Source organism: Haliaeetus leucocephalus, unplaced genomic scaffold (genome assembly GCF_000737465.1).
Source record: "Haliaeetus leucocephalus isolate CR32 unplaced genomic scaffold, Haliaeetus_leucocephalus-4.0 Scaffold92, whole genome shotgun sequence".
Classification (NCBI taxonomy): Eukaryota; Metazoa; Chordata; class Aves; order Accipitriformes; family Accipitridae; genus Haliaeetus; species Haliaeetus leucocephalus.
The window spans coordinates 1,794,175-1,817,366 of record NW_010972528.1 but is presented as its reverse complement, the minus strand read 5'-3'; the positions used below and the strand labels follow the sequence as shown (position 1 = coordinate 1,817,366).

Here is a 23,192-nt window from a genome sequence, read left to right as displayed (position 1 = left end):
GCACTGCTGGGTGTTAGCCTTGGGGCACCTGGAAATAGGGTACAGGAGTCCCTACTAACTTGAGAAGCCTCCGACGAGCACGCTGGTCAAAGGCAGTATCCGCCGGGGGACCAGAGGCAAGAGCTTTCTGCTGCTCCAGGGCATGTTCCTCTATCAGCATCTGCTCCATCTGCATCTGCAGCCAAGTGTCCAACTGAGGAAAGGAAAGACAGTGGCTGGTTGGCAAAAGTCCTTCCCAAGGCACAGGTTTGTCTCTGAAAGAGGATCCCACCCTGCTCTTATTGAGAGGGGTGATGGGGTCCTTCTGTCTCGCTGCTCAGTGTCTGTGACACCTCCTGCACTCTTAGTCAGGATCTGATCTCAAGAGAAATGAACTCCAGCATCTTCACCTGCCCATTCGCTGTTATAAAAGCTGATCTGGCCAGACAGACAGACAAGCCAGGAACCTTCCAGAGCTCTGAGTATTTTTTCCTGCCTCCAGCCAGTGCCAAAGCAGCTTGGACAAAAGCTCTCTTGAAAAGGGAACCACGGTAAAGCTGGTGCCTCTTGGAGATGAACGCTGACAGCACAGTCCCAGGTTGCAATTGGGCTGCTGCTATTAAGCTCTGTAAACCTGGCAGGGCTTAGGTTGTGAGCAACAAATACCACAGCAATGACCTGCATCTCCGTCACAAAGTACCATAAATCCAATGACTTGAGTGTGGTCTTCAGGATCTCTCCCTGGGGCAGCCCAGGAAGCTCATGCACCTACAGGAGGAACAACTGCCAGAAGTGGGCAGCCCCCGGGGCAATGCTGAGCTGATGTATGATCATGGCCAAGTGTGGGCAGGGAAGTCCCATATGCCAGCAGGGCACTGGGAAGCCTCCTGCGGGGTGCAAGGGGACCAAACGAGACAAGGGGAGGGTGGTATGTGCCAAATGGGGCAGCAGCCATTCTCACCATGGTGCCCGAGTCATCCGTGGGTGGCTCCGCAGCCCCAGCCTCCTCCAGAACAACTACTCCATCTCTCTGGCTGTCGTCTTCCATCTTTTCTTTCACCTCCTTGAGGATCTTCTCATATTTTTCATTTCCTGAAGGAAGAAAACATCCACAACTAGAAGTGTGGGCACAGCGCCATTCCCATTTGAACTGGGAAGCCCCACTCCCCCAACGCTGGCCTCCTCCAGAAACACACTCCTGGAGCAATGTATGGGAAGTGGATGCTGCTTTTCCTCTATGAATCCTGATGTTCACCCCCACCCATCTTCCTCCCCACATAGGAGCATCTCATCCCCTGCAATGTGATACAAATCCAACCCTGCCAAAATCCCTGCCAGCCCCTATTACAGCTTTCCCGAGCGTTTCTGTCTAGCCATCATTTTGCCAGGACTCCGACAGATATGCTGGCAAGCTCTACAGGAGGGTTCCTGGGGCAAAGCCCACACAGGCTTCTAGAGACTCAGGAAGCAACCAGAGGACTAAGTGTTGGTCTGACAGCCCTGACACCTCTAGGCTTGGTGGAGATGGGTGCGAGCTGCCCTATGGGTATATGGCATGGTGGAAAAAACAGGGGATCTTCCTGGGGAGCAGGCAGGCAGTGCTCACCTTTGATGTTCCTGGGCAGGTCCAAGTAGATCCTGGGAAAGCCCCCCTCTCCTTTCAGGGAGATTTCTTCTGGCTCCAGGTGACCCGCTTGGATCTGGAAAGTCCTGCAGAAGACTCCAGGCACTCCTGGCAGGTAATAGACTTTGAGCACTTGCTCCTTGCCAGGTCCAATGTAGCCCTGCAGGGCGTGGGAGAAGAGAGAAGGAACGTACCAAAGAGGGTTTGGTGGAAGGATGGTTCAGATGACAGACATGCTGAGATGAGATGACAGTTTCTCATACATAAGAAAATGTCAGACAACATTGCTTTCTAGCTTTCTTCTTCCAAAAGCTCAATTCTCCTACACCAGGATGCAGTATGTCCTTTAGAGGACTCGGAAGGCTGCATTCCCACAGGACAGACTGCCCTTTGCTCAACATGAGCACAGCTCTTCTGCTAACGGTGTTTACCCTCTGCTAGCAAGAGCCAGACTGAACAAATAAAAGCTCTTTTACCAGCTACTATGGAAGATGAGTGAAACGCCTGTGCTCTCAGCAGGACCAGCAGCTCCTGTCACAGCACATCAGTGGTTCCCAGGCTGGTGTTGAAGGGCCTGACCCCTTATTAATGATCCCAACAAAACACCTCCTGCCTGTGTGGTTACACTGAGGGTGGACAAGCCTATCCAGACTCACAGTGATCTGCAAACGTACATCTCTGGAAATGCAGGAGCAGAAACTAGGATGAGATCTAGGGAAGAAGGTGTTGATGGAAAGGACACCTCCTCTACGGGCTTCCAGAAGGGCTGTCCGAGCCCCGGGCTGGGCTCATGCCAGCGAGGTTGAGAGCAAATGCAAGCAGACAGCAACACGGCTCTGGATGACAGAGCACAGCCACAGCTTTCTTTGGCTCGCCTTCTGCACACGGGGCTGGACCCTCAGCTGCCCGCTCCCCTCCACACTGCAGGGAGAAGCTGCTGAGTGGGACAGATCCTGCCACTTGGTCCCTTGAGCCCTTACTCCGGTGCACAACGCAGCTGCAGCAAAAGCGAGCCCTGTCAAGCTGTCAGCATTGATGATGCTGTTACATCATGGGTCCAAGCAGAACTGTATCTTCAGAAGCTCGCAGGAAGAGGACATCAGTGTGTCATCCCTTGTAGGAGACAAGCGTGACAGAATGTGAGAGCCTTTTGGCTTCCTCTTCCCATCGTAAAAAGGGACATAGATAGGAATGCTGCTCCAGCTCAAAAACATCCATGCAAGACTGAAAAGCTGGGATGGTGGGATGCTGCAAACTCCTCCCCTCACTGTTCCAGCCCTGGTCCTCCCTGGCCCCCTCACTGCCCCTCAAAGCTGCTGCAGAGCAGCAAAGCTGAAGGAGTGAGGGACCACTACAGGAGCTGTTACAATTCTTAGCAAAGGAGCTTCATGAAGCAAGAAAGCAGTTAAGTCCTGCTTCGTGCTGGCAGGGGGCAGGCAGGGTTTGTAACAGGCAGAGACAAGGAGTAAGTCCCGTCCGATCACACAACCTGGGTAAGGTGACCCTCAGGAATGCTGGCATCATCCGGCTCCAGCGTCCGCACAACCAGAGAACCCAGCAGCTGGGGTCCAGAGAGCTACGGAGGCAGTCGTGCCTCCGCCAGTGGTTGCTGTATGATAGCAGAGCCACCCGCCAGCAAAGGCCATTAAGGGAGTCTATTAGGACCACACTTGCTTGACCTTCTTCTCTGCCCCCCACAGCAGCAATTGCTTACAACCCTGTCTCTCCTGTCTGCTTTTGTGGGTTTTTCTCTTTTTTTTTTCTTTTGTTTTCTTCCCCTTGTTTTCCCTATAACCCTCTCTTGGGCAGCCTGACATGGTCAGGGTTAATCACTTGTGCTACCCCCGGACTCACTGTGCTGGGGATGACGAGGGGCACGCCGGGCAGAGGGCTGTCTGCAGTGGCCGCGCTGGGGCTTAGCACCACATAGGTGAATCCCACCTTCCCACTGTTCTGCAGGGTGATCTCTGCTTCAGTGACTTCATTAAACCGCTGAAGAGAGAACAGAGAAGTGGAAAGCTGAAGACACAGGCCTGATACTGGGAATCTCCTTCTTTCATTGGGATGACAGCAAACAAACACAGCAGAGGAGAGAAGCAGGGGAGATACGAGCACTTCACTCTCCCAGGATAACCTGGGGAACCCACAGCCACAGGGTACCTCTTCGCCTGACACAGCAACAGATATTTATGGCAGCATGCAGAGGGGCAATACCAACCACATAAAGACCAGTAATAAAGAAACCAAAGAGGATACAAGTTCTCTGCACTTTAAGATGCCATCTACCACCTAGCTGAAACAAAGGAGATGGCATCAAGACATTGCAGAAGAAAAGGCACCCGCATACAAGTATTTGCAGTGCTTGCAGTGACAGCAAAAGGGGAGACAGTGCAACACATACAGGGCCAACAGCTGGAAATATCTGTGGGGTTTTTAACTGAAAAGTGGGGATTACTCTGGGACATTCTTTCTACCTACAGTGACTAGGAAGCCCAAGTTAACTTCCTCCCTGGTTTATTTTGTTGATTAATCAAGAGCACTAAAAGAGAGCATCTCCTTGGACCTCAGGCTTTAGGAGCGGATCAGCGGATGGATGTCTTGGGGCATGTCCCTCTGGAGATCACCATTGGGATCCTGCCTGCCCCAGGAGACAGCACTAGTTGCCTTGAAAAGGAGAAATTCCCAACTTTAGGAGGGGTGGAGATGGCCATTAAAAACCAGCTTGGATGCAGGATGTATCACTCAAAGGTTGTACTTCCAAGCCATAGAGCCAACAAAGTAGCTGGGAAGGGGAGAGAGCCCTAGACCTAGGTGGGTAGCAACCTGCCAGTAGTGATGGTTTCAAGACAAGGACCTCTGCCAAGAGAAGCGTGCAATACCTGCAGCCCGCAATCAATCTCCGTGACGTTTAGGAGGTAGTTGATGAGTGAAGCCTCCCCACTCAGCTTGATCTCATAGGTCGGCCCTCCCTCCACTTGGCACAGTGCCATGACATGGGCGACAATGTTTGTGTGGCCAAAGAAGGTGAACATGACCCTCTGGCTCTCTCCCGGCTGCAGCACACCGTACAGTGGTAGGACATCGAAAACCTGGAGGTACGGAAGGAGAGATCGAGATGTCAAACATGAAAATAGATGCAGAAGAGCAACCATGGCTTGGAGCAAAGTACAGACATGCCTGGAGGGACCTCTTCCTCAAACACAAGCAAAATCATCCTAATCTCATCCTGCATCCATTCCACTTACCAGTGGAGGGATCATGGAAAAAATCTCCCATACTCACTAATTAATGCATTAATTAATACACTACATTAAAGTAATTTGGGATGTCTCCTGGCAGCAAGAAATTCTCTCCACTGCATAACTTCCCTTTAAAAAACACCTTTTACTGCCTTTACAAAAACATGACATTTGGAGGCGAGAGCCCTTGGAGCCGGGGAGAAGACTCCAGCCCAGCTTATCTGACTCCTGATGCTTTTCAGTCTCTCTGACTTACATGCTGCTCTCTTTCAAGATGCTACAGTGAAAGCTACTGCAGAAATCTCCTATTGACCACTCGATTAATAACAAGATGAATAATGCCCTCCATAGGTACTGCACCGGTAACATCCTTGGTCAACCCTATGATGTGGCCCGCATGGCCTCTCCAACGACCAGTTGCTTCAGCAGTGCTGTGCCATGTGCTTGGAGGGGTGTGAGGCCACTCTGTGAGCAGCACTGAGGGCCACTGTGGGAACGGGGGGCTACATAAGCAAGTCAGATTCCCACTTACCTCCTCCACTCCCAAGGCAAGGGGCTCTGCCTCCATAAACTGCATCAATTCCTTGATCCTCACTGGGCTCTCCGGCTCTGCAGCACCTTCCAGCTCCACAGCACCAGATGGTAGCAGCTGGAAAACAAGCACCATGGGCTGCAGTAAGCAGCTGGCTGCTCTGAGTGAGACCACTCTGCTGCAGGCTTCACCACCTCATCAAGCCAGGAGCAGCTAAAATGAGACCTGGGTGCAAATCAAATAGGGGTATGTCCATGCCAACAGTTCAGTGTGGGTCCAAGCCCAGCCACAGATGAAACATAGGTTCCATTTGCACTTCCTACATGCAAGCTTGCATGAGGAAGCTGGATGCACCCAGCACTCAGTCCTGGCAGAGACCTCAAGGGTATTTTGCACCCTCATGCCAGCTCGCCTTCGCTCACTCCTGCCCAAGAAACATGCCAAGGACCCGACGCCTGGACAGGTTAGGTTCTCCATGACAAAAATAGGAACACAGCTGCAAATGAGAAGTGTCAAAACTGGGAAGATAAGAACTTAGGAAGTGCTTAGCACAACTATCCAATTTCAGATGGTGCTTCGGTTTCATCTCGTGCACTCATCAGTGCTGGAGAGCTGAGGATCTCCACCAGGTCATTCTTCTCAAATGACACCTTCCTGAAGAAGGCAGCTAAAACATTTTTCTGTCTTGCAGCAGCTGAGAGCTGGTGTTTAACCTTAGAGGTGCCATCTTTCAAAAGGAACCTCATCCCCGGGCTTCTGACCCCTATTTATAATCAAGGGCTTTGCAATTGCTCTTGAAGTTTAAGAATACCTGCTTCTTCAGTAATGTGAAGAAGTGCTTTGTGCCAAGGCCTTGACATAAGCAGAATCTGCAAGAATATTTACGGGACATCATTGGACCTAACTGGAGGCTACACCTCCCCAGTAGATAAAGCACTGCAGAGGGCTGAGTCTTCTCATGTTTCAATGCTTTTTCTGTCATCTCCACATTTTCAAACCTAGCAAAGCTTTACCAAGTGCGTATTCCCAAAGATGCTAACCCACATCTTTCCTAGGCCTGTGGTCTCCTACCTCCCCAGGAAGGTTATACAGATATTGCCTTGACACAATGACCCAGGCAGAAGATGAAACTGCAATCCAGATGTATCCTTTAAAACAATTTTGGATCCTACTTAGCCATATCCACTTGAATTTCCTTGGTTTACTTGTGCATACACGGCAACAAAGCAGGAAATAAAGATGATTTCATACTTCTACCCGAAAACATTTAGCCGTGCTATGTTTTACATCCACAGGGTATCTTTCCTCATGATTCAGAAAAAACTTGCAGAGTTATAACGTTAAAATGACTGATATTTGGATGTGAGCAGGGGCAACCCCCTCTCCTTGAACTTAATGCCAACGCTGGCGCTTTCGGAACCTCCTGTGCTTTCTTGCATCCTTTTTTATTGCCCCAGGAGCACTCTCTGTCCCACTCGATGCAGAACGAGGCACCAGTTCCCACTAGCATCAAGCTCAAGCTCCAAAGCACCGAGGTTCACCAGGAAGGTCAGCAGACCAAAGGCCATTTTCCATGGTAGAAGGAAGAGACAGTGCCTTTGCAAAGTCTCATTTTATAAAAGACAGCCCTGTGGCTGTCATTGCAATACCAGCTCTTGGGTGAAGGCAGAGACATGAAAATGGGTGGCTCTAGCTAAGATGGAGAAGATGGTACATGCGAGATCAGTACTTGGCATGGCTCGAGATGGGAAGGAAACTGAAAACCTTCACATCACTATGCAGATAAAAGCCTCGCTTTACATTGAAAAAAAACCCCAAAAAACCCCAACACAAAACCCAAGCCAAAAAAATCCCCAACTCAACATAGATCAGTAGGATCCGAGTAGGCTTCTCCAAGCAAAACTATCCTATTTCTCCCTCCTGTGTCCAGCCTGCTCTCAGGGCACATGACAGCACAGCAGCAAAAAGAAAGATTAGCACAAGCACGGCTTTTCGGTGGCAAGCTGGCGGAGACAATGCAAGTGGTAGGCATACAAGAAAATCTACCTTTGATTCCAGGGAGTCAGCTGCATCTGCTGCTCCCAGGGCTTCGGATAGCTCCTCCACACCTCCATCCCCGGAGCTGCTCTCTGCAGGTGCCAAGCGCTCCAACCAGGTTCCCTCCTCCTTCAGTAGTTGGGGTTTGATGAAAAATTTAGGTGCTGGAGGACTGAATCTGTAAAACAACATCACTTTGATCATGGACCTGCAGTGGGAGGGAGGGAAGACTGCACGAGCAGCTCCTCAGCAGGATGCGGCCCCTGGCCGGGCACTGATGGTGTGAGCTCAATAATGGGTCTGACCCAGCAACTCCCAAACCAGGATGGAGCAGGTCAACACTTGGGGCTGCCCAGGGATGACAGCAGTATAGCGGCAGAGCAGACAGCTAGAAACTGGTTGCATCAAGGAACCAAAGACGACAGAGGTGAATGCCTTGCGGGGAGGCAAAAAGCGCAGTGGGAAAGGGAAAAATGGATAAACTGTACAAAAAACGTTGAGACAGATGCAAAGGGGCAGATTCAGCCAGCGACGACCCAGTATGGACCCACCAGTGCCCTCCTGAACACACCCACCCAGAGGGCCAAAGCAAGAAGTTTTACAACTCTACTAGATATTTATCCTGAATATTTCCCCTAACAATTACCCACAGCTGCAGGTCAGTATGAGCAAGCGGTGATGCCCGCAGCCTGCTGTGCCCTGACAGGGCAGAGCCCAACACCACTCGGTGGCACCCAGGGAGCCCAGCAAGGAACACCCTCACACACCCAAGGCAAACATGGAAAGACTTGTCGAGCAACTCCAGACAGAGACTCATAATTAAACAGCCCATTGATCCCCAATGAGCGCCAAAGCAGCAGCGATAACCACTTCGGGGAAGGAAGCTTTGGTTGTTTTTAATCAGCATACAGCAAGTATTGATGACAAGATTCATCTCACTGCTGTGCCACAGGTATTCCCTGGTTGCAAAACAACAGCTCTAACTGCACCTAGTGCTAAAAGGGCAGCAGCTCTGTTGAAACGAGGTTATAACCGATGTGGCACTTCCTGATGGCATGATTACCTGCCCAGCAGTTTCTAAATACAAATCGTGTGAGGACCAATTTGGCAAATTATTCAGCAAAGCAGTTCAACAGCTTGTTTTACAAACAGAGCCGAGTTTATAGTTTGACCAACATCTGTCAGTGACAAGTATATGGTTTTACATTTTCAAACATTCCCAGCTGACTCAGATTACATTCTGTTTTAAATCATGGCAGGTGCTCTGCTTCTATTTCTAATGCCACATAGATGGACACACTTGAACCATGCCTGCCTCTCACCATACCTATTTACAAGCATTCCCCCCCAGTCAAACAAGGCAAATTTTTTTACAGCAACCTGGGTGCTTCATTCCCAGCTGGGAATTCGGTGCTTTTAATGATGTGCTTCCAAATGAATATTTATCTTTAACTTTGTAGCTTATTATTTAAGGCTGGTTTTAATTTCTGGATTAGAGGCTCTGCTCCTTTATAACCTGAGACGTCCCACCTGACTTGTCCTTCCTGCAACTGCACACAAAAACACAGGGGACCCCGAGCAAGACCTCGGCACTGTCTACGCGTGGAAGAGCAAAGCAATGCGTGGAGGGGACAAAGGTGTTTGCTTGTCCCCGCAGAGCATTGCCCATCTCCAGTCCCATCTGTGCAACCTTCGCTGCCCTCAGCTGAGGCACCTTAATGTGTGTCGGGGTGAGCTGGTGGGTGACCAAACTGCTCAATGTCTGCAGCAGCCACTAACTTCAGCAGCTGCCTAAAGATGAAATAATTTCAGCTCAGCTGTGACAATGGTGCTTTTGGGCAACTCGCAGCTTAACACTACCTTTCCCTGGTGACCAAAGAGATGCCTGCAGTGTAGGGGTGCCAACAGGAGCACCTCAAAGCCCTCCAGCTCCGCACCAGTCGAGTGCATAGGTCTGGCTGTCACCACAGTGGCTGTCCCAAAACTGCTAGCTGCAATCCATCCTAGCGAGGAAATGAAAAGGCAGCTCTTACAGCCGCTTGTGATAAATACTGTGGGTTAATAACAACTCCTGAGGGAAGGTAAACCCCCAAGATGGAGAATCCATAATCATTTATTAAATTACCTTTAGTTTTATAGAATGGTTTGAGGCAACTTCATGGGATCGCAGTGCCTAGACAACAATATTTTTCACTCTAAAGTAGAAGCCCTCTGGGACATGGTGCTAGGAGATGATGTGATTAGCGAATCCTGCTGCAGAGAAGCACAAAGTACAGCGAGGGACTTTTTCCAGTGGGGAAAGTCAGAATGAATAACAAGAACTGTAACGTGAAAAGAGAGGAAGAGAGCAAGGAAGCCAAGGTGTCAATGGAAAGCTGACCCCTGGGACAAGAAATCTTCCTGGCACTAAAGGGAAGGAGGTTGTCTTAGGAAAGAAGAAGGGGAAGATAACAAGATGCTCAGCATCAGCCCAGGCTTTAGGCAGCTCTTCCTCTCCAGCACCTTCCGGCCAAGGTTGTGAATGCAGGGAGGAAGGCAAGGAGCAGAGAGGACCCATCCCAAACCAGAGGGTCCAAAGGGCTGTGGAAGTGCCTCCACCAGCACCCTGGAGCTGAGACAAGAAGCCTGATATAAGCAAGTCAGCCTGGAGCTAGAGTAGCTGAAGGTGAAGTGTTAATCCCTCTGGGTCCATCTCACCCAACCTGGCCACCCACCAGATAAGACAAAAATGCATCCAGGACTTAACAGCGGGGATTTGATGGGAGCACAGACAGACTGACACCAGGGAGAGAGGCACCCTTCCTGCTAGGACCAGGACAACTTTGTGCCACCCACTGTCCCCAACCTCTGAGATGTTAGAAAAAAAAAGTATCTCAGCCTGTCTGCTAGTTTCTGAGCCTGCTAAGGACGCAGCTTCACACCGCTTCCCACACCCACCTCCAAAAATAGAGGAGCTAGAAATCACACCGCTTCTGTGAACTACATGTGAACATTCATGTGGGATGATGTGACCCTGCTGGCTCAGGCTGTGTGAGAACCATCAACATCAGAACCGGCCCTCCCCCCCTTCAAACCTGCAGTGCTGCAACAGGAATGCCTGAGCTCCCCACAGCCCCTGCTAGCACCAGGGACATGTGCCAGAAGCCACCATCCCTTTGTATTAAATGCAAAAGCTTTAACAGCGTTGAGACTGCTTCCCTACGGCACAGCACCCACGCGGGGAGCATCCTTGCCCAGGCCCCCAGGGACCACATGCTTGTGCACCCATTAGGCACAGCCACAGCACCAGGTGAAAACAAACCTCCCAACAAAGCATGAGCTCTTTTCTGGTTATGACAGGGCAAACCACCAGAGAGCACATGTCCATGACGCATCTATACAGGCTTACAGGCCCCTTCGATGCACTTTTCTGTCTCTTTCAAGCCATCACATGCATATTAGAAAAGCACTTCAGAGCAAGCCCTGGTCAACCTAGGGGTGTTTGCAACTGAAAATAAAATAATATAATAAAGAAGTAGACTGAAAGCCTTCCCAGTGCACCGTGTGGGAACACTGGGCTTGAGCTGGGGCGCCTGGCCGGCAGCTGAGGAAGGTGGTGGTAATGGTTTACCCTCATCAGTAGCAAATATTAAACTGCATTTCATCCAAATGGCCCTAACGACTATTTCTTTGCTAGGATAAATTCCACTGCTGAGCAGAGGTTTATGTATTCACTGAACCACACATTGAAATTCAGACCAAGCAGTGGAGAGGCAGAGAAGCAACGTCACTGCAATGAGATCCGACACTTCCAACTTCTGTCTCACACACGCTGGAAATGATTAAGCTGGATTCGGCATTCATCTGAATGCAGAGAGCAGTCCTGGGGACATCCCACTGTGACCAAGTATTAATTAACTTGAAGTTAATATGCAGTTTTAACAGCCACTTACTTGAGTCAGAAAAAAGTCAGTTCTGAGAGATCAGGAAGAATTTCAATGCCTTGTTTGAAAGTAGAAATTGTGTAGGAATAGATGCAGGGATGTTACTACTGAAAAGAAGTATCTCACTTTACTTGGGCAGCAATCAAAGCTCTCCAGCACCTTTCAGCAGAAACCACAGGATTTGATTTTGGGGTGCACCTACAGTCTTCAGCTCCTTCTGAAGCCCACAGGCCTCAACTGTACCATCACTTTTGACAAGAAGAGTTAGATGAGGGTCTGAGGTCCCTCAAGCTCCATCTGACATGGCTCATGCCTCTCCCAGAGTTATTTCCATAGGGTGTGGGCACAAAAGCTCCTCAGCCGCCTTGGTCCAGTCTAAGCTGGATCAGGGCCAGCCACAACCGGCACTGCAGGCACAGCGAGTCTTTGTGGACATCATCCTTCCACAGCAGTACTTTGCTTTCTACACAAGCTACAGCCCAGGAAGAAGACTCCACTGACTTTACTGGAGTTATTCTGACCTGTACTGATTTTACAGACAGCTAAACATTACCCATTAAGCCCTCTCCTTCCTCATGTTTTGCACATCAGCCAGGTGGTTTATAAGCATCAGGTGAAGTGGTAGGAAGCTACTGATTTCTCCATCTGACAGAAAGATGCTTCTCAATAAGACTCTGGCCAAAGGTCCCCCTGAACAAATCAGTAGCTCTAACAATAAATACAATTTGTAGTCTCTGCTCAAAATTAAACAAGGCCTGACAGCTGTAATTTAGACATGCTATTTAAAGTAATCAGCACCAGTTACAATCTTACCAGCTACTTCAAAAATGAGCTCTGCAAACAGACAACTGTAACAACTCCCATAACTGATAACAAAGGAGAGATGTGTTCCAGCCATCTTTGTGGCAGGGATCTAGACATTCACCATTTTAAGATGTCTTCATGGGGACAAGCGCCAAGAGCTTGGAAACATGAAGGGTATGGCTGCAAGGGTTAAAAAATATTAGGAAGTGGCAGGAAGCCAAAGAACTGGTTGAACATAACCAGTTGAGAGCAACAGGCTGCTCCTGGGTGTGTTAAGCAAGCAGAAGGCTCCCAGCCACAGAAAGAAAGATATTCTCAGTCTATCCTCTCTTTCGGGTAAAGGTTGCAGGAGACCAAAGCTAGATCTCAACAAGTTCGTGAAAGGGATGAACAGGACACAGCCTGAGATGGTAGGGACCAGACCAGGTGCATCTGGCAGGCCAGCTTCACCCTACAAGAAGCCAAAAAGCAGCTCAAACCTGAGCTGAAGCATCCTGGGGGTTGAGGACCAGCATGTACATGGGCTCTGCCTAGGCACCCCTGCACTCTGGCTGCCCTGTTGCACCCCACGGCAGCACACAAAGACCTCGCAACCCCTGGAGCGCAAGGGCTTGCAGCTGCTTTGTAGGAAAACCGAACGTTGAAGACAAGCTCACAGCACGGCTGCCAGCCTCTCTGCCCCCCAGCTAGCATCACTGTCCTTCCACAGTGCCAAGAGCAGAGTGAGGAAAAGGAGGAAGATGAAATGACGAAGCACATCCTGAAGTTCTCACCTAGAAGGAAATGTCCCTGCTTGTCTCGACCGCTTCTACCAAACCCCAGAAGGTGTCTCCACTGGCCCACGCTGATGCGGGCTGCCCGGCATGTACCAGGCAGGCAGTGATGCCACAGCCCAGTATGCCCTCCGAATGGAATTCTGCAGCGGGTCACCACAGGGAAAGGCAGGAGAAGGTAAAGCAGCAATGATAACGAACACAGAATAAAAACCAAACAAACAAACAGCTCCAGTTTAATGTACTTCCTAGGGTCGCATCCCAAAATAAATCAGACAAGACGCTGAAGCTCAACCCTGCTGACTATGCTGGCATCACCATCCATCCCCTGTCCAGAAAGAGCAGGGTCCCTCACACCAGCAGAAATCACAGATTTAAGGCTGTGTGTGGCTTTTACCCTGTGAAAAAGCAAGTTAACATTGCTGTTGAGTTATTATTAAAATTCACTCACATAGTACAACATAACTACCCCCTGCTTTACCGAGAGCAAGGGCAACATACTCCCAGGAAACATGCTCACAGTCCAATGGCCCCACTGAGCTCCTGGGAGTGGGGCAAGGGACGAGCAGACAGGATTGGCCTGGTCCAGGTGACACCGGGGACAGCTGGGGACAAGTGTGGGGTGATGGAAGCAAGTGGGTGAGAGAGAGGTGGCAGTTACCACTGAAGAAGCAGCAAGCACAGCAAGCTCACAGTTGGAAAAGTTTCCCACAGGGGAGGAAAAATGGCTCTCCCGAGGGCAGAGCAGCTGAAAAGGCGGCATTAATTGAGTTAGGCACTCTCAAAAATGCATGGCATGCCAGCTGGCCCAGAAGGACCCTCAGGGTGCCCGACACCCCAGGGACTCCTGCCTCCCTTTGCTATGCGAAGTGGGCGGTGGGGAATAAATCAATCCTTCTTGCAGCATCCCACACCGATAACTCTGGTGTGGGCATCTCTTTGGGCTGCCCCACTCTTGCAGAGCCCCATTAAATCTCCCTGCAGGCTGAAGTCCTTTCCAAGCTGCTATGCTGTAGAGGGCTAAAGGTTTCCCCCTCTCTTTGCCACTGGCTGCCTCCCTGCCGGAGTCGGGAGAAACAGATTTATGGTGATCCATCCCTAACATCCCAAAGTGCTCACGTGGGCTGTTTGAACACAGGGTCCATACTTTAACTCAATTGCAAGTTGTTCTCTGAGTTGACAGAGACAATCCACCTGCTTCTGCAACCAGTGCAGCAATCTGTCAGAGTTCAAGGATCGTCTCGACGATGCTCTTAGTCATATGATTTAGTTTTAGGTAGTCCTGCAAGGAGCAGGAAGTCGGACTCAATGAACCTTACGGGTCCCTTCCAACTTGAGATATTCTATGAATTAATGCTCCTTTACAGCTTCAAGGGCAGTAGTAACGGCAGTTCTTCACACTGTGGCTGTTTTCAGGGATGAAGAGATGGGCGAGCTGGAGGAGAATTTTTTTTTTTTTTTTTTTTTTAATAGGGTCATTTAACAGAGACTATCGCAGCACAGAGTGGCTCCTCACCTAGAGAACATGGACCTGGTGACTGTGGGCAAGGAAAACATTGGCAAAGAAACCACTGGGGGACCAAAACACTGGCTTTGGTCACCTGGCTTTTAGAGGAACAGCAAGCATTGCTTCTGCTCCACGCTAGGACAATCTCCTGCCTCCTCAGTGATACAACAGAAAAAACAGAGCACTGGCACGTGCTTGGCAGATCCCACCCTTTCTGAAAAGAAATATGTGATTATGTTTTGGGAAACAATCTCCCTGACTGGTGCTCTCCTCGTCTGCCTTAACCCAGCCAGTAAGCAGCAAGGGATCTGAAACCCACCCAAAACTCATGCTGTCCATCCACTATCCCAGTATCAGCCTCTTGAGGAGAAAGAGCGGCTGTACAGAAGGACGAGCACCAGTTTCACCGTCTTGTGAGACTCCAGCCTCATACAGGACAAAATCCCCGTTCTCTGGAAGGGATTTTGCTGCAAATCCCTGTCTTGGCAGCAGCCAGCTCCAGGATGAAGATTGGATGGGCAGGGTGCTGAGCTCTCCATCCCCTCTGTGCTAGGAAGAATCTTGGAGTAGAAGGAGTCAGCACAAAAATCCCCAGTGCAGATTTATACCCTCAAAGATATGAAGATTTGATAGCTGGATTAAAATTTGGCTTGAGCCCCTTTCTAAGTTTGAAGATCTCTCAGTGACCCTGTGAAGACAGGTCCAAGACAGGGATGGACCAGGAAAGAGCACAGCAATCCTAGAAACAGCACTCTTGGGCAGGGTGATGCCAGTGGGTTCAGACAGATTTTTTCCCTTAAGGAAAGCTGTTTGATGCACAGCCTGCAGGAAGCAGGAAAAGTGTGATGGGTGAGAAACAACTGGAGAAATTAAGAGAAACAAGGTCTGGAAAACTATGTCACCTTCCTCATCATTGCCACATGCAGTGACAGCAAATCAGCAAATAAACAGGAGTAAATACCCTATCTTGCCACCCAGATTTCATCTAATGGCTTCCCTACTCAGTGCTCTGCCAGAGATGAAGTGGAAGCAACAGCAGTGGTTCCCAAATTCATGCTCTCGCTCTGCTTCAGTGAGGCTATGACAGTGAGCTGTCCCCATGAACAACAACAACAAAAAAAATCAAGAAAAAAAAAAATATCAACATTTTGTTTCATAAACAGTAAAGCTCTGCAGAGATGGGCCTTGAGCAGCATCCTCCTGCCCAGAGGGAATTAAAGCACAAGCCATCCAGGCAGCACAGGTGTAATGGCATTTATAAGAAGGACACTGTTTGCAGTGCAAACGTACCTTTGATTCCCACTGTGTGCCTTGGGTAATCAAGATGTTCAGAAAGCAGAGAGAAGTCAGCTGCTTCCCAGGTTTGCTAGCTAAACCATCACTGGCAGAGCAAGAAGTCATCACCTTCCAGCGTTTGCTGACCAGCTATAAAAACCAGAAGGCAACCCCCATCTAACCACAGCCTACTTGGGGCGTGGATGACACATGGATATCTCCCACGCTTTGTCCTGATGGCACAGGACAAAGCCAGGGAGACAGCCAGCTGCCTGACAGCACCTTAGGTGGGATGTGCAGTGCTTTTTACCCAAGCAACGCTTTCTCCTTTGCCTTCCCTACCCTCAATCCGCTTCTCCAACACCATGGGGCTGCTCCCCAGCCTGCCAAGGCAAATGACAGATCTCCGGGTCTGTCACCCTTGTGCAAAGAAGGGGGCTGAGGCTCAGAAAACCCAAATGTAATAGTTAAAGCGATTCCCATACGGCTGTTCCGGGCTCCAACCTCCATTCTGATTGCCCAGGCAAAAGTCCTCCAGGCACGTGACAGAATAACCAGTGGTCAGAAGCCCTGGGGCAGCAGAAGCTGTCTCAAACCCGCAGTCACGCTCCCAGGAGCTCAACCAGAAGGTGCCATTCCCAGGCCTGGGGCAGGCTGGCTGACTTGCCAGCAAACAAGCTGGGAAAAGAGCAGCACCATGCTGAAAAAGGCACAGAGATGGAGGGTGCATGATGGTGGTCACCATGCTGAAGGTGAAGGTAGAGAAGAAAGAAGCTTACAGACATGTTGCAAGTCAGAAATCACCACCCACCAACCTTTGTCCTGATAAAGCATCACTGTACCACACCTTGTATCCAGGTTTATGTCTCTAATATAGACTTGGTAACAACATATACTCGCTTATGCCTGGCTCCAACCCCTTCCTTGACAATAATTTTATTTACTTTTCATTCTGTCTGGGTGGAACAGGTAGCAAATTTCCAAGTCTCCCTTGCTTCAGCTATCCAGTGTCTCTGTCCCTGAGTACAGAGCCTCTCCATAAGCCATTCACGGCAGCCAGACTGCCACCCCGGAATTGATGCCTGTGCGGCACCCAGCCCTTGCTCCAAGAGACTCCATCTCTGAGAAATAAGAGGCCACTTCTCTGTTACACCAAGCAAACTGCTGCTCTGCTGCTGCCAAACCACATGCAGCTGAAGGACACGTTCAGCAGCATATTTCCACCACAACTTCAGCCCTCCTTTTCTAAGTCACCCACGGGATTTAAGCAGAAAAAGTAGCACCTATGGGGCTACCAAAGCCTAAAATGTACTGCCGCAAGGAGCTGATAGCACTGGGGGGTGAGAAGGGGGTATGCTCAACTGTCACTCATCTCAGACTCCCCAGCATCAGGGACATGGTGGATGTATGCATTTCTGATGGATATTCTCGCTGCTGATGTTGCTGCCTCTCCCCTCCGGTGGCTGACAGAGCACTGCTGTCAGATTTTTGCCTTGCACTGTTTTTCACTGTCTGCATTTTCCATTTCTTCCTTGTTATAAAAACCCCCCCCCCCCCCCCCCATATATCACGGAATTGGTTTTTTGTGTCAGTAACAAGGCTGAGATCTGGCTCACAGGGTCCCTGCAGTGCAACCTGCCAGGGGACATGGAAAGAAAGAGGGCAGAGGCATGAGAAATTACTAATGCTAAAGGAAGACCCACTTGGGAGGAAAAAGGCTCCTAGTTTGTTCAAAACAAATTGGCTGAGAAAATCCTGGATGGAAAGGAAAGAGTCATTTTCTACACGTTCTGTTCAACAAACCCTTTCCCCAAAGAATCTACTAGCAATTCATTATGCTGGATTGGTAGTCAAGAAGTTCCCACTCTCCAGAGACATCAGATCAACATATGGGGGGAGTTTGACATGTGCCATGGAGGTGCAAAGCTCCCTGCTGATCCATCCTGGCACACAGACCACTCAGTGTGTCTTCGTTCTATCCCAGGGAGGGAATACATCTCACAGGAAGGGGACAAAGAGGTGATGCAGGAAGAGCAATGCTCAAAGTAAATGACAAGGCACAGATCCTTAATAAAGGATGAAAACTCTAGAGAACAGCTAAGTTTGGGGATAAGCCTTTGTCACACGTCTCTAAGAAAATCCTTGTATATCCTTTGGATTTAATGTCTTCCTGTTGACGGGAATCCCAAGCAAAGCCGAGGAGCTCGATACTGCCTTTAGAAATGGGGACAGATTGGTCTTTCAAGAAGAAACCTCTGAGGTAAGATATACGATGAAATGTTTGAATTTGACTCCAGATCTACTATCTCCTGCTGGGTGATCCTGGAGATCATTCCAATCCTGCAGAAAACATCTTGGTGCAAAGGCTTAACTCAGCTTTGAGCTATCAAAGGTCCAAGAGATGAAGAGAGCCTAGTCTCAGTCTGTCTGTAACCACATAGGGTCTAGAAGAACAGTAACCACAAGAGATTTATGGCTCAGCAATATCAGAGAAGGGGCATGGGTTGGCATGAGTTGGGCATGTCCAACCAGACAGCAACGGTTGGACGATGCTGCTTATATGATTGCTCTTCTCAAAGTAGCAGCAGCAACTGAAAAGGAGGAAAAAATGGGTTGAACAATTAAAAGAAAAAAAGAGATCTAGGCACACAGAGTCTTGTCCTAGCAGAGAAACAATATTTTTCTCTCCTAGCCAAAATGAATGTGTGTGTCTGATTGATGCTGGGAGTCTCTGATGATTGGCTCCAGCAAGGTTAGATGTATGGATGGTTAAATTCTATTGATCTCACCTTCATGAGACCTGATGTTTGATTCCCTCGATGTCAGACTGAGTTAGTTTGATCTGATAATTTAGAATACCAACAGTGCTTAATGCAGACCAGAAATAATATCTGACATGCTGCCCTTCTGCCAGGCTCTTAATGAGCAATTTGAGGTGTTAATAGCTTGGAGACCATCTTCATTTCCAGCTCTGCCATGGAGAATCACATGGTGTCCACTGAGGGACCCAGAGAGAGTACATTGCTGCTTAATTAACATGCAGAGCAGAAAAGGGAGCTGTTGTAATGTCCACAGTGTTAATGAGCCAGCAAAGGGGCTATGCCAAACCCTTCAGAGCAGAGGCCACTATCCTGCCAGATGCTCAGGACCCTCAACTGCTACCAACTTAGCAGAGTTGGGTGACTCAGTATCTGCTAGAATAACAAGCACCTGCAGGCTCAGGTCCAGCAAAGCCAATTTAGGTGGAGATAGGGTAATTGAAAGCTGAAAACTGATTCAGCATTCACATTTCCAAAACCCTAAACTGGTTAAAAAAAAAATAATGATAAGAGTAAAGATAAACAGGCAACTGGCCAACAAGTGGCCCCAGAGGAAATTAATTCCACACAGGCTTCGCTGTAATGTGCTTGTTTCTCTGTTATTATAAGATATATGCATTGTTCTATCACCAAAATTAGATTTTCCCTTTAGCTTGTAATTAAACCCTAATCTAATTTACCAGGAGATGACAGAGGCCTCCAAGCAGAGCTTACAGCCCTGCTCCTCCTTCCCTGCCCACCTCCCTCCACCTGCTTTTCCAGACTTTCCTCTGCATTTTAGGGTCTGTTTTTGAAGGTGCCATGCATCAAGAAGGGCCACACTAAAGACTTGCTGTTACTTGGTAAGACCCAGCTGTGAATGGGCTACCCCAGTGGCCAGGTCATCTTCTCCTCCAAGCCCTCCTCATAGCCATAGCTAATTTCCAGTTCCCAAGAGGTCATCTCCTCTGAGCCAGAACACAATTCCATAAACGAAACAGTCTATTGATGATCTCTATTATTTGTAATAGCAGCACTTCAATGCACAATGGTTAACTTTGCTCAGTTTCCTAGGGCATTATGGAAAAACCATTTGCTACTGTAATTAAAACTGCCCAGACTAAACTTTTGTACTATGCAGAAAGGCCACAGCAGGAGGAACTGCTAAAAATGTGTTTATAGATGTGCTCCAGCACAACTGCGAGATGGCTCTTGGGCTTGAAAACCACAGACAGCATGGGATGGCCCTGCTTCCCAGGGATGTTTGGACAAGTGCTCCCAACCAACATCTACAGCTGCACCTAAAGCCACAGCAGAGCCTGCCATTTTGCCATAAAGCGCTAAATAGCCATTTTGTGAATGTGACCTGTGTTTTAACAGATGAAAACTCGCTTCACCAAAGCGGTATTTGCCTCAGGCCACAATGGTCTGAGAAAGCAGCTTTCTACACCAGCTTCCCTTCCCAGGGGAACCAGTATGGGGACTACAGCAAAGCAGCACCAAGAAACTGGGACAGCAGCATATCGTTCCGGTGGCAGCGCCTGTGTAGGTTCTTCGCATGAAATGACAACAAACAGGGTTGGCAGGGAAGGAAAAGAGGTCATGTTATATATCTGTTTCTCCAAGTGTCTAAGCATGGCTTTGTGGCTCCAGAGACAAAGCAGGATTCTAGGTTATGGGCTATGCAAAAAAGTGTTGGTAGTCTCTTACGGTCCCAGCTCGACTGGAGAACACTGTCTCCTTTCCAGTGTCAAACTGGTAGAGATCACCTGTTCCCTGAGCATCTAGCCTGACCACAGCTGGTAGGTGTTATTTCCACAAGGAAAAGTTGAAAGCAATTTATCAGATCCCAGGCAAACAGTCTTGGTCTTTGCAAAGTACTGAGAGGACACCAGGAAGAAGAGCTTCAAGGAAAGGACAAAAGTGCACATACCTCATCTGGTTCACCTGGCTGTCTGTCAGGAATGACCAGTGGTAGCGGACAAGAAGTGGGCTGCAGTTGGTCATCTCGATGTAACGCACATCTTCAGTGTCATTCAAGATGCAGCCAAAATCCAGGGCCGTGGTCTCGATATGGAGATTCGGAAAGTAGACTTCTCCCCGAATGGTGACCTGCTCCTCATGAGGATGCTCAAGAAACTGTATCTTCAGAGCCTTCTCTACTACCCGGATACCCAAATCCTCTTCATAAGCAGGGTTAAATCTGATGGAGAGATGAAGTTCCTCCCCTGTCTCCAGCTTCATGGGCTGCAAGGAGACGAAGAGTATTAATCACCAGTGTGACAAAGTCCCAAGGTCTGACAGCCTGAAACGTGTAAATGTTCAAAGTGTGATCACAATGTAGGCTTCTCAGTTCATCCTTCATTTTCTTCACGGTGTGTGCCTGACTGCAAGCACCACAGCACTTTTGTCTGAGACTCTCTCAGGCTCATGTCTCTGTGCTCTGCATCAATACAAGAGGGAGATAAATATTGTTCTACTGAATTCTGGACCCACAAAAGCTATATGCTGAATACACAACCAAATCAGCACTCTGGCGCACCAGGGCCTTTTGCCCTGCCTCTAGAGGAACTCCTTTATCCTCCCAGCACAAGTGACATGGCATAGCAGCCTCACCCTTGCATAGGCAAGTCACTGGCATAGAAGCGGTGGCCATGCCTACAACAACACGTGTTTAGCAGAGTCCATGTCCAACACCTTCCACCGACAAAGGGGCAGGTGCCAGGCAGAGGCTGGAGGAGCATCCTCAGCCTTCCTGAAAGCAGGGCTGCCCTTGAAGAGAGCAAGCTGCTCTTAAGGTTATCTGAGAACGGCTGCTGGAGAGCTGGGATGGCTTCCAAGGGACACCTTTACTACATGGCTTGCCCAGACCTAGTTGCCTGCTCCCCTCTCCTCATGTCTTAGAGCCAGACTCAGATGATATTTCATTTCCTTCAGCAGCTTGTTTCAAATCTGATTTAGTTCAGACCAGTCTACTGCTGACTCTGCAGAACAAACTTCTCTACTAGGAGGACCTCCCAACAGAAAGGTACGATCACACTTCTCCCTCTTCAAACCCCACCAGCAGAAAGGTCCATGGCTGCTCACCTGAACAACTGCAGAGAGGGGCTGCTGGTCTGCATCGCAGATCAAGAAGGGCTGCTCTAAGGTCAGGACAATGCTGAGTGGCAGGGAGGAGATGTTTTTTAAAGAAAGAGGCTTGTACTGCAGAGTTAGGACATCACTGGGTTGCTACAGAAACAGGAGACAAGGAAAAAACAACCTGAAGTGGCCATGGACCTCCTTCCCCTTCCAAGGCATTTCAAATTTTTCAGCCCCAAAAGTGCATATCTCTATTTACTGTTTTTATTAGTTTCTACCCTTCTAGAAGGTTTTTCTCTAAATATATCAGCTGCTTTTCATGTTTAGAAAACACAGCATCCCCCAGAGGACAGGGAAACAGTCTTGCGTACAGATGAGGGAATAAGACCCTGAAAGGAGACAGCTGCTTGAACAAGATCAAAACCAGAAAGTGAACCCAGACTGTTTGTCTCCAGTTTTATATCCTCTCTTGGGCAGAATGGTACAAGATGATTTTCAGTTGCATACAATAATTTCTTACAACCTTACTGGTTCTAGTAGCCTCATAAAAGCAGTGATGCTAGTCAGAGGAGAAAAGCAAGCAGGATTTAGCCCATAGCAGAGAGCCTGCAGTAGCCTAAGGTTAGCTTTGAACATTTACGTGCACATACAGCCAGCTAGAAACCTCAACAGTCTAATTGCAACGTGTGTCCTGCTGCCCCTACTACAGTGACAAGGTGTCTGTAGCTTCAAAGCTAAGCCCAGCCTAAGCTATTTCTTCTTGTTTATGCATTGCTCTGGGTTTCCTGCATGGCTTATATAAACTAGACAGTATTTGGGAAATAGTTCTAGACGTCTTGATATCCAACAGCTGCAGTGTCATAGCACTTGATAAATTGGAGCACATGGCATCAAGCAGACCACAGGCAGACATCAGGGACAGCTGAAAAGCCTCTAATTAAATCTGAACTGCCTGCTCACACAATTTTGTGCTTCTCTGGAAGCGTGGGAACCAGAGTAGAGACCTGAAAACACAGAAACTAAATAATGAAATATCTTCACTTTTTCAGACACCTCACAGTAGAGGGAGAGATGATGCAGGAGTTGGGATCCAGAGACTAAAGGGCACCTGCTTTGCATTGGTGTTATCATCACTGCAGCTGAAGGACATCTGCCAGTCCTTTGAAGAAGGTAAGGCCTGGGGAAATGCAAAGAGCTAGCATCCATACCATCCTCAGAGAAGGCAAAAAGAAACAAGAGATAAGAGTTTTTCCTCATCAGCCTGAGGAGTTGGCAGGAATCTCAGTTTCTCTCAGCTTTCCTACAGGATCCGTGTTCAGACATCACCATGCCTTGGAGGATCCTCAAACCCCTCCCCTTTATACTGAGTACAGAAACTGGTGTCTCTCTAGAAGTGGCCATGATCACCCCCAGCAGAGCAGCTGTAACCTCAGTTTTACTTTGGTGAAGTTAAAAACCAGTCCCATCTCTAAAAACATCCTTTCTTACTTTACAAAGCACCTCAGGAAGGGTGAGGAGGGGGTTTAGCAACACTCAGCTGCAGCAATCTGCTCTCTCACCTGCAGCCCCAGCACAGGAGGTGGCTGTGCAAAGCCCATGCTGTTCTCATGGGTCCCACAC

The 23,192-nt window shown here is 48.9% G+C and overlaps 1 protein-coding gene across 1 annotated transcript in view; it reads right to left on the bottom strand.

Moving 5' to 3' along the window:
• Positions 1-23,192, bottom strand: part of LOC104842692 (hydrocephalus-inducing protein homolog) — a 70,950-nt gene that overhangs the window by 45,418 nt on the left and 2,340 nt on the right. Inside the window, exons 3-11 of the mRNA XM_010585204.1 lie at positions 21,579-21,722; positions 20,425-20,738; positions 7,421-7,619; positions 5,375-5,491; positions 4,483-4,692; positions 3,458-3,595; positions 1,586-1,763; positions 941-1,071; positions 60-193 (exon numbers count right to left, since the gene is read on the bottom strand). Coding sequence (XP_010583506.1) covers positions 60-193; positions 941-1,071; positions 1,586-1,763; positions 3,458-3,595; positions 4,483-4,692; positions 5,375-5,491; positions 7,421-7,619; positions 20,425-20,738; positions 21,579-21,722 — 1,565 coding nt within the window. The remainder of the gene's footprint in view (positions 1-59; positions 194-940; positions 1,072-1,585; positions 1,764-3,457; positions 3,596-4,482; positions 4,693-5,374; positions 5,492-7,420; positions 7,620-20,424; positions 20,739-21,578; positions 21,723-23,192) is intronic.